This window comes from Polypterus senegalus, unplaced genomic scaffold, assembly GCF_016835505.1.
Source record: "Polypterus senegalus isolate Bchr_013 unplaced genomic scaffold, ASM1683550v1 scaffold_6761, whole genome shotgun sequence".
NCBI lineage: Eukaryota > Metazoa > Chordata > Cladistia > Polypteriformes > Polypteridae > Polypterus > Polypterus senegalus.
The window spans coordinates 158-14,400 of NW_024381492.1; the positions used below are offsets into that span (position 1 = coordinate 158).

General features: G+C 42.7%; 2 protein-coding genes across 2 annotated transcripts; one reads left to right on the plus strand and one right to left on the minus strand.

Annotated features, from left to right (window-relative positions):
* Positions 1-9,526: 9,526 nt before the first annotated feature.
* Positions 9,527-10,129, plus strand: LOC120520623 (histone H3). The gene has a single exon (XM_039742852.1). It carries the CDS (start codon positions 9,667-9,669, stop codon positions 10,075-10,077), a length of 411 nt encoding a protein of 136 aa, XP_039598786.1. The 5' UTR covers positions 9,527-9,666; the 3' UTR covers positions 10,078-10,129.
* Positions 10,130-10,544: 415 nt separating this feature from the next.
* Positions 10,545-11,032, minus strand: LOC120520622 (histone H1-like; the record flags this gene model as incomplete). Its single annotated transcript, XM_039742851.1, has 2 exons — positions 10,545-10,837; positions 10,879-11,032. Coding segments are annotated over 2 exons (447 nt in total), but the record flags the coding sequence as incomplete, so codon positions are not given.
* Between the last annotated feature and the right edge of the window lie 3,211 nt (positions 11,033-14,243).

A 14,243-nucleotide genomic window follows, 5' to 3' on the forward strand; every position in this document is an offset into this window, starting at 1 on the left:
ATTTATCATCCAGCTACACTCCCAGGTATTTATAGGTCTGCACCCTCTGCACACAGTCTCCTCTGATGATCATGGGGTCCATGAGGGGCCTGAGCCTCCTAAAATCCACCACCAGCTCCTTGGTTTTGCTGGTGTTCAGTTGTAGGTGGTTTGAGTCGCACCATTTAACAAAGTCCTTGATTAGTTTCCTATACTCCTCCTCCTGCCCAGTGTTGTCTGCAAACTTTTTGCACGTGGCAGGACTCCAAATTGTATTGGAAGTCCGATGTATATAGGCTGAACAAGACTGGAGAAAGTACAGTCCCCTGCGGCACTCCTGTGTTGCTGACCACAATGTCAGACCTGCAGTTCTCGAGACTCACATACTGAGGTCTGTCTTTAAGATAGTCCATGATCCATGCTACCAGGTATGCATCTACTCCCATCTCTGTCAGCTTGTCCCTATGGAGCAAATTTTGGATGGTATTGAAGGCTCTAGAGAGGTCCAGAAACATAATTCTTACAGCACCACTGCATCTGTCCAAGTGGGAAAGGGATCGGTGTAGCTCCCACCTTCTCCTGGTATGCCAACTGCAGGAGGTCAAGGGCGTGGCGGACCTGTGGCCTCAGGTGGTGAAGCAGCAGCCGCTCCATGGTCTTCATCACATGTGACGTCAGAGGGACAGGCCGGAAGTCGTTCAGCTCACTAGGACGTGATACCTTTGGGACTGGGGTGATGCAAGATGTTTTCCAAAGCCTCAGGACTCTCCCCTGTTCCAGCCTCAGGTTGAAGATGCGCTGTAGAGGACTCCCCAGCTCCAACGCACAAGCCTTCAGCAGTTGTGGCGATACTCCATCTGGACCCGCTGCTTTTCTGGCACAAAGTCTCCTTAGCTCTTTGCTTACCTGTACTGCTGTAATTGTGGGTTGGGGGAAACTCTCTCCTATGCTGGTATCAGCAGAAGGATGGGTGGAGGATGCAGTACTCTGAGGTGAGAGTGGGTTAGGGTCGTCAAACCTGTTGAAGAAGTTGTTCATCTGCTTTGCTCTCTCCACGTCTCTCTCGATGGTGGCAACCCACTTAGAGCTGCAGCCAGTGATGATCTTCATCCCATACCACACTTCCTTCATGCTGTTATTCTGCAACTTCTGCTCCAGCTTTCTCCTTTGCCGCCCTGAGCTGGACTCGGAGTTTCTCCTGCACACGCTTGAGCTCATGCTGATCACTTCCTTTAAAAGTGCTTTTCTTCTGGTTCAAAAGGCCCTTGATGTCACTTGTAATCCATGGCTTGTTGTTAGCATAGCAGCGTACTGTTCTTACTGGAACTACAATGTTCATACAGAAGTTGATGTAGTCAGTAGTGCAGTCAACAACCTCCTCAGTGTTCTTACTATGTGACCCCTGCAGGATATCCCAGTCCGTAGTTCCAAAGTAGTCTCTCAGAGCCTGCTCTGCCTCAGGGGACCACTTCTAGAATGAGTGCGTGGTTGTAGGTAGCGCCCTCACTCTTTGTTTGTAGTGAGGATGACGCAGAACCAGGTTATGATCTGCTTTCCCAAGCGCAGGCAGTGGGGTGGCGCTGTATGCGTCTTTAGCATTTGCATACAGTAGGTCGATAGTTCTGTTTCCCCGGGTGTTACAATCCACATACTGGGAGAAGGCAGGTAATGTTTTGTCCAGCGTCACATGGTTAAAGTCTCCAGCGATTAGCACAAGCGCCTCAGGGTGCTGTGTTTGTAACTTAGCAACTGCGGAATGGATGATGTCACTCGCCGCCCTAGGATGGATGTAAACAATAACAACAATGACGTATCCAAACTCTCTGGGCAAGTAATAGGGATGCAAACTTACGGCCAACAGTTTGATGCCACTTTCTCGCTAGACGCTTGGCTTTTATCTTAGCACCGGCTCTGCTGCCCCGATACTGCCTTCTTACCTTGTCAGGTAAATAGGAAACCACACCGACGTGGGCATTTGTTCTCAGTGCTTGAAGTTGACTACTTGAATAGACAAGTCTCAGTGTGTCTAGGGATGGAAAAATCCATGTCCAAGTAGTAAAAGTAGTAAAAAGAGTCCAGGGAACGAGTGCACATAAAAGAAAGTGGTAGGAGTGATCAGTGAAATAGAGAAAAATAGAGAAAAAAGGTAGAAAAATAAAGTCATACATGGAGCTGCTAGAATGGCTGCTACTCGAAGCATTGCTTGATACATGTTTTCTACATGTAATACTTGACATTTACTGACATTAAATTTCATCTGCCAAAATTCTGCCGAAGACTGTCTGCTGTCCAAGTCCCTCTGCATTGCTTAAATTGTTTCTAGATTATCTGTAAAAACATCCCAGCTTGTTATCATCTGCAAAATTCATCAGCTTGATATGTATATTCATATCCAAATCATTTATATATATTAACAAAAGCAGTGGCCCCAGCACTGCTCTCTGCTGGTCACCACTATTAGCATCAGCCAATTCTAATGAGGTTCCTCACACCATCAATCTCTGCATCCTGTGTCTGAGCCAATTCCGTACCCATCTGCAAACATCACCCTTTACTGCCACTTTTTTATTTTGATGCCCAACGTCTCATGTGGTGCCTTATCAAATGCTTTCTGAAAATCAAGATAATAATAATAATAGTCAGTTTACTTTTAATTAATGTTTTTGTTAAAGATATGTTGAAACAGTGTGTCCAGATGACATAATGATGGTGTTCATACTGCAAATCTTTGGTGACTCAGGTCAGAAATGTAAAAGGAGGATGGATGTTATTTTCACAGCACTTGTAGGACTAAACATAGTGTAGCGGGGACTACCAGAATGGATTCTTTTGCTCCTTCCATGGATCTTTTAGGTGGCTTGGTATCCTTAAAAGGAAGCTTACTTTGGCCACACTAAATGGAATTCTGGAATCTTTCTTCTGTCATGGAGAACTGAAGTTCTGCCTTTGACACTCTTTCATCTCTATATGTTTAACCTTTTTTGATTTGTGTTAATTTGTCTCATGTTCATCAGCTTTGGCTTTTTGGGCAGGGCTTGTATGAGGTTCAGCTGCTGAATTACTGGCTGGTTTATTTGATTAGACTTGCAATGTTGCCTCAGGTCTTTTGCATTTCTTGTAGTGGCATTTATCATATTGGAGAATCCCTTGAGGGTTTTTTTGTTTGGGTGAGTTTCTAATTAAGTGAAAAGTTTGATGGAGTTCTTCCGAATCAGCTCTGCTGTTGAATTGATGTGAATTTGGTGTCTTGGTGTATCAGATTGTTGGTTAAATGCCATGGTGAGTTGAGTGCCATTCTTAAGGCTTTGTTTTGAAGGCACTGACTCTGACGGAGGAGTGCTTTGGAAGCGTATCCCCCATACTGGTGCTGCATACAGTAACTGAGTTCTGATGATGCTTCTGTACAGAAGCATTTTATTTGTGGTGTTCAGGTTACTTTTACTACTCATTAGAGGGTCAAGCAGGTTTAGTGATCTTCTTGCTTTGGAGGTGGTTTCCCCACATAAGACCTTGCCTTATATAACTCCCAGATATTTTGCTCTATCTTGCTATGGAGTGGGATGACCAACCATTATGTTACCAGGTGCTGGTTTATGTCTTCTACTAAATAGAATTGCTGTGTTTCTTTCTGGGTTGATGCTGACTCTCCATGTTTGAAACCATTGCTCCAGGGCTGTGACTGCCTCTTGTAGTGTTTTAGTGACAACTCAAGTTTGGGTTGACTTGTAGAGAACTGCAGTATTATCTGCGTATTGAGCCAGTGTTGCGCTGATTGTCTTTGACATATCACTTACAAAGATGTTGAAGAGGAATGGTGAAAGTAGTGAGCCTTGTGGGTCTCTGGTAGTTATTTTCTTGGTTGATGATCTGATGCCACTCAGCTTTATCTGGAATTTTCTTCATTTAAGTTGAGAGGCTCTGAGGTGAATTAGGTAACCTGGAATACCTGTTTTAATTATTTTGTAGAGAAGTTATTTTTGCCACACTTTATCAAACACTGGATACATCAAGGAAGATTGCCCCGGTAGATCTGTTAGTGCTGAATCCTTCAGTGATGTATTCCACTACTCTCAGTAGCTGGTGAGTGGCACTGTGTCCCGTTCTGAAGCCATGTTGTTCTTCAATGATTATCTGTAGCTGTTCTGTATATTTCTGAAGTCTTTTCAGTATTACCCTTTCAATTATAAGCCATACCACATGCACTTGAGAGCGGGTCATCCACCTGAAGATACATATGTTTGGGCCTGGCCAGTACTTGGATGGGAGACCATCTAGAAAAAGCTTGAGTTGCTGCTGGAAGAGTTGGTGGTGAGACCAGCAGGGGTGCTGATCTTATCTTGTGGTCTGCATGTGAATACCAATGTCCCATTGCAGTGATGAGGACCCCATACTGTAAAAATGGCACGACCTTCAGATGAGACGTAAAACCGAAGTTCTGACTCTCTGTGGTCATTCAAGATCCCTGTGCCCAACATCTTTCGAAAAGAGCAGAGTGTATCACGATGTTCAAGGCTAAATTGCCCTCCATGACCTAGTCATTCTGGACCCCTAATTATCCCCTGTCTCTAATTGGCTATCTCTTAAATGATGTGGCCTATGTGCTGCTTTAGTTTAAGGGCTGGAAGATGAAAGACACTTCAGATGATTATCCATTATCTCCATAATAAAAATATTTCTGATTGCTAATCTTTCCATTCACTTTACAAACCTTTAATCCAGTTTGGGGTCATTCAGTGCCAGAATGTAGCCTGGCAGCACTGGTCAGAAGATATGATCCCTAGACAGTTTATAAGTTCCTCCAGTTTGGAGTTTTCGATGAACCTACGACACATGACTTTTGAATGGAGAAATAAAATAAAAATATGTAGTGCATTCAGAGAAAAAGATGCAACTCCATTCAAGTAATTCCCTCCTGTCTTGGTTTTGAGCCCACCCATGAGACTGGAGCTGTAAGTCAGCAAGCACTAACCACTGTGTCCTCCACAACAGGAAACAATCAGCTGCTCTATCCCTGGGGTGGAAGAGTGTCCCAGGTGCTCCCCGTGTTGGTGCGGGCTTCTTCCCACAAACCAAAGACATGCAGTTTAGGTGAAGTGATATTGCTAAATTGGCCCAAATGAATGTGTGCGTGTGTGTGTTTGTCCTGTAATGGAATGGCACCCTGTCCTGGGGATGTTCCTGCTTATGTCCATTTTCTTTCTAGGTTAGGCTGCTGAAACTCACTGCCCTGGATAAGTGTGCTTAGAGGATGGATGGATGGATAAATCCACAAACACTTGTAACAAGAATGAGCCGGAGACATCATAAAGGGTTGGGGCAGCCACCGTATAATATTTTCTCGGCTACAAACTTGTTTTTTAGTAGCACGATGTGCTTAGGTCAGAGTCCAGAACAGACCTGCCTGTACTGAGGCAAGATGGCAGTTTTAAAGGCCTGGAAGGGAAATGACGTCATCGGTGCAGGAACTGGGAGTGGCAGCCTCATGCCCGGAAGTGACGTCATCCTCGGGGCCGGCAACAGGCGGGATTTCCCGGGAAAGGTCTGCAAGGGACTGAGAGAGATAGTCAGTACACTCCTCCACCCCCTGGCCTGGCATAGAATTACTAGTGTTTAGGCCCTTCAGCTGTTTCCCATGCGCACGTGTGTGACACACTATAATCTGTTTTCCCAAAACAATTCTCACTTGCACGTTGTCAATCCTTAAAACAGATACAGGAATACTCTAAACAATTTCAAATACAGGTTAGTTCACTGTTTCAGATTTAACATGAAAGAGGTTATTTCAGCTTGAATATGTTGTCTACAGTACAGCTATGTTTCTGTACCGCTGATGGGTCACAAGTTGCTGTTGTTTATAATGGAATTAGGTTGTAGTGCAATGAGGCGGATCATCACTTCAATATTAGTGCTCGATCAACCCCCCCTGCTCTGACGATTGTGCACAATTCACCAAGGCAGAACTTAATGGGTAGCGACGCCAACAGGGCTGAGTAACACTGGTGTAAGGTATTCTCCTCTGTTACACACATGAATGAAGCTCCTGTCAGCAAACAGATCATCAGTAATGCAATGAGCGATTCTAAACGGCAGTGCACATGGTTGCGGCGTGTTTGGCAGATTGAGCAAATCTCCTTCACATCACACATATCCTTCTTAATAAATATTTTAAAAACAAACCTGTGATATCTGTCTCTTTGATGAAGGAAATTCATAACAGAAAACTCGCTAACTGTGAAATTAGTTAACTGAATTGTACCCAAATGCTATGCTGTGTGTACATTTCCTAAGTTCTTAAAAATAAGAAAGTCCTTATTTTGCCACAATTAAATATGCAGACAAGCACACTTAAAAACACAATGTTATCTGTCAATTGAATATTATTAAAGGGATTTGTTCATTTTTCATGAGGATGACTGTTTTATACACCAATTTAGAAGTCCCACAGCTGCCCACTTGGAGTTGTTTGTTGAAACTGAGCTGATATTACAAAGTACATCATGAAGAAATCACATAATCGCAGGTCCCTTTCAGGTTTTAACAACCAGGTTTAGAAAATGTGACGGATGGATTAGGGTTGCCAGATGTCCCTTATATACGGGACATGTCCCATATTTGATCATTTTGGCCCCTGTCCCAAACTGACCTTTCAGGGACAATATAATATTGGTCTGGGTGTGTAATATAGAGAGAGATATTAAGAGTGTCCCATATTTCTAATTTTCTAATCTGGCAACCCTAGGATGGATGGATGGAAAGACACCAGAATGTGACTGATGTGTCATTGAAATGCAGTGAAATTAGATTTTCGATTAACTTCATCGTCCTACAGCCAGGAGTCACTAAAATACCAAAATCAAAAATGTCCATGTAGGACATAAGGATGGTTGAAAACTTTCTGTAACTTCTGTAGGCAATTTCAATCCCAAATCCATGTTTTATAAAGCCCAGCTTATGCACGCTCCCGAGTGTGACCAGGGGGGTATTCCAGAAAGCTTGGTTAACTTACCATTTGGTAAATCATAACCTCTGGGTTGATTTACCCCAAACCCGCATACCATGAGTATGTCGGTTCCAAAACACCTGAGAAGAGTAAGTTCAATCAACCTCCTACTGGTTACCCAGAGTCAATGCGCGTGCACCGGGCATACATAAAGACGTTTTCAATGGATCGCCGATTTCACGAGTCAAAACGGAAGATCAAGGAGAAAAAAGCGGCGGCATATTTCACAGAGGTGGAGTTGGAGGTGTTAATGCAGGCGTTTGAAGAATTCAAGCCTATCATAATAAAAAAGTAATACGGCTGCATCGGCTAAAGAAAGAGAGTTGGCTTGGCAAAAAATAACGGACAGAGTAAATGCGTGAGCGTATTAAATTGCAAAATTGACATCGCCTCCCTTTTATTATACTGTAAAATAATGAAACACCCCTTCCGCACCCTTTTCACTGTTAAATCACTTTGAATGCATTCACTTTTCCTGCCATTCATTTCTTTAGGTTAAAATAACAATGTGTATTGACTAGGAATATATGGTTTTTATTTAATAAGGTGTAATCCGTCTGGATGCAGAAGAACTTTGAGCCAAGTCAAAATGAAACATAAAAACATACTGCAAAAAGGTAATAGTTGATTACACGATCACTGAACTATTGATTAAACACGATTTAGTATATTCTGTCTGTCATGTAGCTAATAGAAAGCAAGCTGAAGCCCGTCTAACTGGCGGGGGCCCACCACCACCTCCCCTCACCCCATCTGAGGAGCTGGCTCTGTCCCTTAATAAAGGGCGACCAGTGGTTGCTGGCATTCCAGGGGCACTTCGTCACACACGCCATGCACCACAAGTAGCATGATGAAATGTAAGTTTACCACTATGATTTGTTTTCATTATATGACTTAATAAATTACTATCTCTGTCACTTAAAGGCTTCTTCAACATGCTTAATGTTTTTATGCAGGCTGACTTTATTGAACTTTATTGAACACAAAATCCAGTTCTTACCTGCACATTGATACTATGAATAGATTTCCTATTAACATAGTCTCCCTCATTCATTGAAGGAGCTTTAATAGGAATGTGGGTGCCGTCAATGCACCCAATTACATTTGGAAACCCTGAAATAGAGAGTCATATAGGAAGTATCAAGTGTGTGTGCAGGATGAATACATCTATAGATATAAATAGTATGACTACATATTAAATATGCGTCATGAATTTTACTACAAAGGACAAACCTGCCACTCTGTGGAATTCCTCTTTAATTACACGCAGAGGTTTATGGCCAGGGAACTGTACAAACGTGTGTAAGAAGTGTTTCAGTGCCAGACATACTGTGCGAACGGCTCTACACACAGTTGCCTTCCCACATGCTCTGCATCGCCCACATTATAAAAAAATGCCCTGAGGCAAAAAACCGAAGTGCTATGCACAGAATGTTTTCTGTGCTAAGCGCAGACCCGCGGTTTGTGACATGTGCAATATGCGGTGCCAAGAGATGGGTCAAGTAAATTAACGATTCTTTTGAAAACCGATAACGCTCTTTTAAAAAATCATTTGGAAATGAAAAGACATCAATACGCGGTCTTATTACTCTCTCCCGGCGGAAAAAAACTCGGATAATTTGTGCTTCCACGTCCACAGGATCGTCATCAAAAGGGCATGCCATGCTCAGTAACCTTCTGAAACAAACTTACCCTGGGACATAACCTGCTCGGTGGCAGGTTATCTTCAGAGAGTAAGCTGCTATGGTTACATACATACCCAGAAAGTTACCTCCGTTTTTGGAACCGAAAGTTGAGGTTATCCACTAACTTACCCGGGTATGTCACATAACCTGCTTTCTGGAATACCCCCCAGGTTCTATACTCGAGGCCCCAGGTATTTTTCCTCACTTGTGCCTGATGACTGCTGGGATAGGCTTCCAGCCTATGGCTAAACCCTAGCCTTATTAAGAGGGTTTGAAAAATGGATGGATGTTCTTCCCCTTATTTAAAGTGATGTTGAAAATAGTTTCTAGTATTCATTATGTGAAAGGATTAAGAAGAAAAAGTTTCTAACACTTTTTCTTTTGTTTTAATACATTGATTTAAGCTTCAGATTGTCCTTTTCTTAATAATACATTTTATTCATATAGCGCCTTTCCCATGCTCCAGCATTATAGGAGAACACTGTGTACTTTGCGCATTTCTGAATCGCTTCCACATTTCTTTCTAAAGATCTTTCCTAAATTCATATTCAGAAATTGTCACTAATCTAACAACTGTACTCAATTGTGTTCACTTTCTCTCTCGACTGCGCTCTTTGAATGCGTTATAGCCGTAACAAAATGTATAGGAAGACATTCCAATTAAGGTTGGCTGGGGAAAAAAAAAAAAAAAAAAAAAAACATCACAGCGATAAAGGCGAGTAAAAGGCGTTTAATGCGCTAGCTTTCTATGAAGAGCTGACAGTAAAAGCCGTGAAAAGATGAAGAGACGGGAACAAAAACACCGTTCAAATTGCGCGCCGAGCTTTTAAAATGGACTGTCGAAAGGAGACTTCTGGGCAGAGCCTAAAAGAGAACCCGGCCCCCATACGTTTCACCCAATTAGAAGGCGAGAAGATCTTAATATAAAGCGATTCGTGCACGCGTGTTTCTCTGTTCGTTTTCTGTTTCCACAGAGTGTGTAATATTGTTAAAGTTGTCGAAATGGCAAGAACGAAGCAGACCGCCCGTAAATCTACTGGTGGTAAAGCTCCCCGAAAACAGCTCGCCACTAAAGCAGCTCGTAAGAGCGCTCCTGCTACCGGTGGCGTGAAGAAGCCTCACCGTTACAGGCCCGGCACGGTAGCTCTGAGGGAGATTCGTCGCTACCAGAAATCCACTGAATTGCTTATCCGCAAGCTGCCTTTCCAGAGATTGGTTAGAGAAATCGCTCAGGATTTCAAGACCGATCTCCGTTTCCAGAGCTCCGCCGTCATGGCTCTGCAGGAGGCCAGTGAGGCGTACTTGGTCGGACTGTTCGAAGACACCAACTTGTGCGCCATCCACGCCAAGAGGGTGACCATAATGCCGAAGGACATCCAGCTGGCTCGCCGCATTCGTGGGGAACGCGCTTAAGTATGAACATCGATTTACAGAAGTCCAGAAACCAAAGGCTCTTTTAAGAGCCACCACAAGCTCTTTACTAAAAGATCAAATCCTCTTAATGTGCCCAACGGTAAACTTGACATTCTCGCATTGCACAAGATTAGAAGATGCGTGTATAAATACTCCAAATAGAGATACGCCCTGCTTTTAGTGTAGAGGGGAACTGCTCCATCCACACTCCTTGCAAATGCGCATTCTCGGCGTTTTACTTAAACTGTATGCAACGATTTGAAACGCTGGAACCTGCCGTCTCCATGCCAGTGCAAGTATAGAATAACCAACCTCCCCTAAACATAAAAAGCCACGTAGACATGTCACAGTAAAGGCACAAGCGCCATCAAACGTTAAAACGCATTAAAAATAGATCTGCTCTTCTCGAAAGTGTGGGGGCTCTTAAAAGAGCCGTTGGTGTACAACTATCGGGCGATGCAAACGGATCACTTCTTTTTCGGTGCTGCCTTCTTTACAGTCTTCGCTTTGGCCACCTTAGGCTTTGCTGCTTTGGCCTTCTTCGGGCTCTTAACAGCCTTTTTGGGCTTTGCAGCCGGCTTCGCTTTCTTAGGACTCTTGGTGGCTTTCTTTGCTGCTGCAGGCTTCTTAGCAGTTTTCTTAGCTGCCACGGGTTTCTTCGCTGCCGGTTTCTTCACTTTCTTGGCGGCAGCGGGCTTTTCGCCGCTGGCTTCTTTTTCGGTGTCGCCTTTTTCTTGGCGGATTTCACCTTGGCTTCTGACTGTTTTTTATTGATTTTAAACGATCCGGAAGCCCCGGTACCTTTTGTCTGCACGAGAGAGCCTTTACTCACAAGACTTTTTACGGACAGTTTCACGCGAGCGTTATTCTTCTCCACATCGTAGCCACCGGCGACAAGAGCCTTCTTGAGCCCAGCCAACGAGAGCCCATGGCGCTCTTTTGAAGCCGACACAGCCTTGACGATCAAATCAGAGACGCTAGGGCCGGTCTTTTAGGCTTCGAGCTCGCTTTCTTCTTTGGCGCTTTAGCCGGAGCGGTGCTGCTGGCGCGGTTTCTGCCATTTCGAACAAACACACTTGGATTTCTCTGTAAAGTCTCCAGTGAGACGCCTCTCAGCCGCTCATATTAGACTGGTGAGAACCGTGCAGACTCAAGCAGCGCGTTTCACGTAACAAGAGACCTGACGAGTGTGCTTTCTGTTTTCACAAAATCCCCCTAATTTAGGAGGAAACAATCGGATAGATCAACCCCGAGACCACGAGGCATCGAGGGAAACGTGTTGTTAGCAGATCTGGTGCTATAATTTAAAAGAAGGTACCGCTAAACGGTCAGAAGGAGAAAAGGCACCGCGTAAAGGACGAGCTGTCACTCTTTACAAGACAAACAATGATTTCGTTTCGAATACTCGGTGACTGCACGTTCTTTCGAACTGGAAGCGCGCTGGAATAATAAAAGAGAGATGTAATGTTGATGTCGAGAAGTGTTTATGTAATTTATTCAAAAATCCACTTAAAATCCGAGGTCTCTACAAGATCAAATTAGCACACCAACAAGAGCAGTTTACCTAATTTTTGTCAGGCTTATTTCAGACACTTGTAAAGAAAATAACTTCCTTTTAAAACTCCTGGGCATAAAACTGTATTACGCTTCTGATAATAAAATAGGCCATAGAAAATGTTATCTTTAGACGGATCCAGTCTGCTACAGATAACCATACTTTAGCTTTGATTACTGAACATGACAATTGCATTTTTTAAATGAAAGACATCTCCAAATTTTAGATGACTAAATTCATTTCAGGCCCTGCTTCCATGTTCAGCTTTTCCATTAAACAGATAGATAGATAGATAGATAGATAGATAGATAGATAGATAGATAGATAGATAGATAGATAGATTGGTCATATCTGTTTTAACTTAAGATAAGAAAGTGTAAAGATAGGATCGAAGACAGTCACACAATCCAATTACCCTGGAGATCAATTATAATCTAAACTTCAGTTTCCTGACCACCTTTAGTGCAACTTGATGGTTATGGAGAAACTAAAGACAGAGGCTGTGTCCTGGAGCTTCCAGCATAAGGTGAAAATAGAAACTTTGCCAGAAGATACTCAATTGTAAGCCACACTCAGATTGACATGCTTGGGACCACCTGCAAACTAGGACCAAATAATGAAAAAGACATGAAGGACTTGTGTGACCTCTGTACTGACTGTGTTTGGAGCAGCATTTGAACCATGTACCATAGAAGTATATATCAATGTACTGCTCCACAGTCTCGCAGTTCGGCATAGGATTATTGCATGAGTAGGAGTAATGTAGCAGGTGTTGTTTTGCAATGCTGAACATTGTGTTGCTCCTCTAAAATACGGTTAAAGGGAAAAAAGAAAACAATGTGAAAGTAACTTTTGTTTCAGTTGTACACATGAGAAATCTTGACTGTGTGTAAGACAATGATCTACACCTCCAAACCTGTAATTCTCTACAGAAGGTCCTGGAAAATGGATTATCTCTCCGACAGAATACAGTTTGTGACAACGAGGAGCAGTGTCTCTCATGTGGATGAGAGCATCAGTGGAGCCACACAAGGAACAGTCCTGTGTCCTTATCTCTTCCCCATGGACACCTCGGACTATACATATAATACCAGGTCATGTTTCTTGAGGCAATGAGAATTGTTTTTGACTTGACATCAACAAAACCAAGGAATAGTTTATTGATGTTGGTTGCATCAAAGAGGCTGAACGACCAGAGCACTATTTAGGAAGTGTATGAGGGGGTGCTACAAAGCTACACAAACTTGGGGATTCACATTAATGGCATGGTGGTCTGGTCTCGCAATACAGAGGAACCGTATATGCAAGGACAGAACAGACTTTTTCCTTAGGAGGCCTGTTTTTCTGGAAGTTCTAGTCCTAGTTGTTCTTGTTCCCCGACCAGAGTTTTAATTTTCTCCCAGTTTCTTCATGGGTGCTCCGGTTTCCTCTCACAGTGCAAAGGCGTGCTGTTTCAGTTCATTTGAGAGGTTTAACTGGTTCTACTGAGTAGGAGAATGTCTGTGTTTGCCCTGCAATGGACTGGAATCCAGTCCAAGAATTGTTTGTGCCTTGTCACCCAAGGCTGCTGGGTTAAGCACAAGCTTCCCTACTTCCCTGATTTGAATAAGAAGGTTAGGAAAATGGATGGATGGATGGATGGACAGTTGGAAAGATAACTGTGATCATCACAAGTATATAGCAGACAAAGGGATCAAATGTGCCAAAAGAAAGTCCTCTGCTCATCTGCAAGAACAATTGTCAGCAAATGCAATGCATCATTCTGGAGAAGCCTTAAACAGGTCACTAGCTACAAGAAATTTACATCAAGCTGTTCTGCTAATCCCAGTCTGGCTAATCAGTTAAATCAGTTTTACAGTCTTGGATTGTCATGCCACCTTGGTCTTACTTGATTAAAGAAAGTCAAGACTCAAACGGGTTACTGCATACAAAGCATGTTTTTTATTACTCAAAAATAACTACTCCACAATCACCCATCACTCCCACAGTCCCCGTATGTCCTGTCCAAAAGTATCATGGAAACTGTAGTGCTAATCATCTAATTATATACATATATATATATATATATATATATATATATATATATATATATATATATATATATATATATATATATATATATATATATATGCGGTCATAAAATTAGAATATCATGACAAAGTTGATTTATTTCAGTAATTCCATTCAAAAAGTGAAACTTGTATATTAGATTCATTCATTACACACAGACTGATGTATTTCAAATGTTTATTTCTTTTAATTTTAATTTTGATGATTATAACTGACAACTAATGAAAGTCCCAAATTCAGTATCTCGGAAAATTAGAATATTGTGAAATGGTTCAATATTGAAGACACCTGGTGCCACACTCTAATCAGCTAATTAACTCAAAACACCTGCAAAAGCCTTTAAATGGTCTCTCAGTCGAGTTCTGTAGGCTACACAATCATGGGGAAGACTGCTGACTTGACAGTTTTCCAAAAGACGACCATTGTCACCTTGCACAAGGAGGGCAAGACACAAAAGGTCATTGCTAAAGAGGCTGGCTGTTCACATAGCTCTGTGTCCAAGCACATTAATAGAGAGGCGAAGGGAAGGACAAGATGTGGT

What these genes read in the sequence shown, in the direction of transcription:
- LOC120520623 (XM_039742852.1), top strand. Translation starts at nt 9,667, where the DNA reads ATGGCAAGAACGAAGCAGACCGCCCGTAAATCTACTGGTGGTAAAGCT.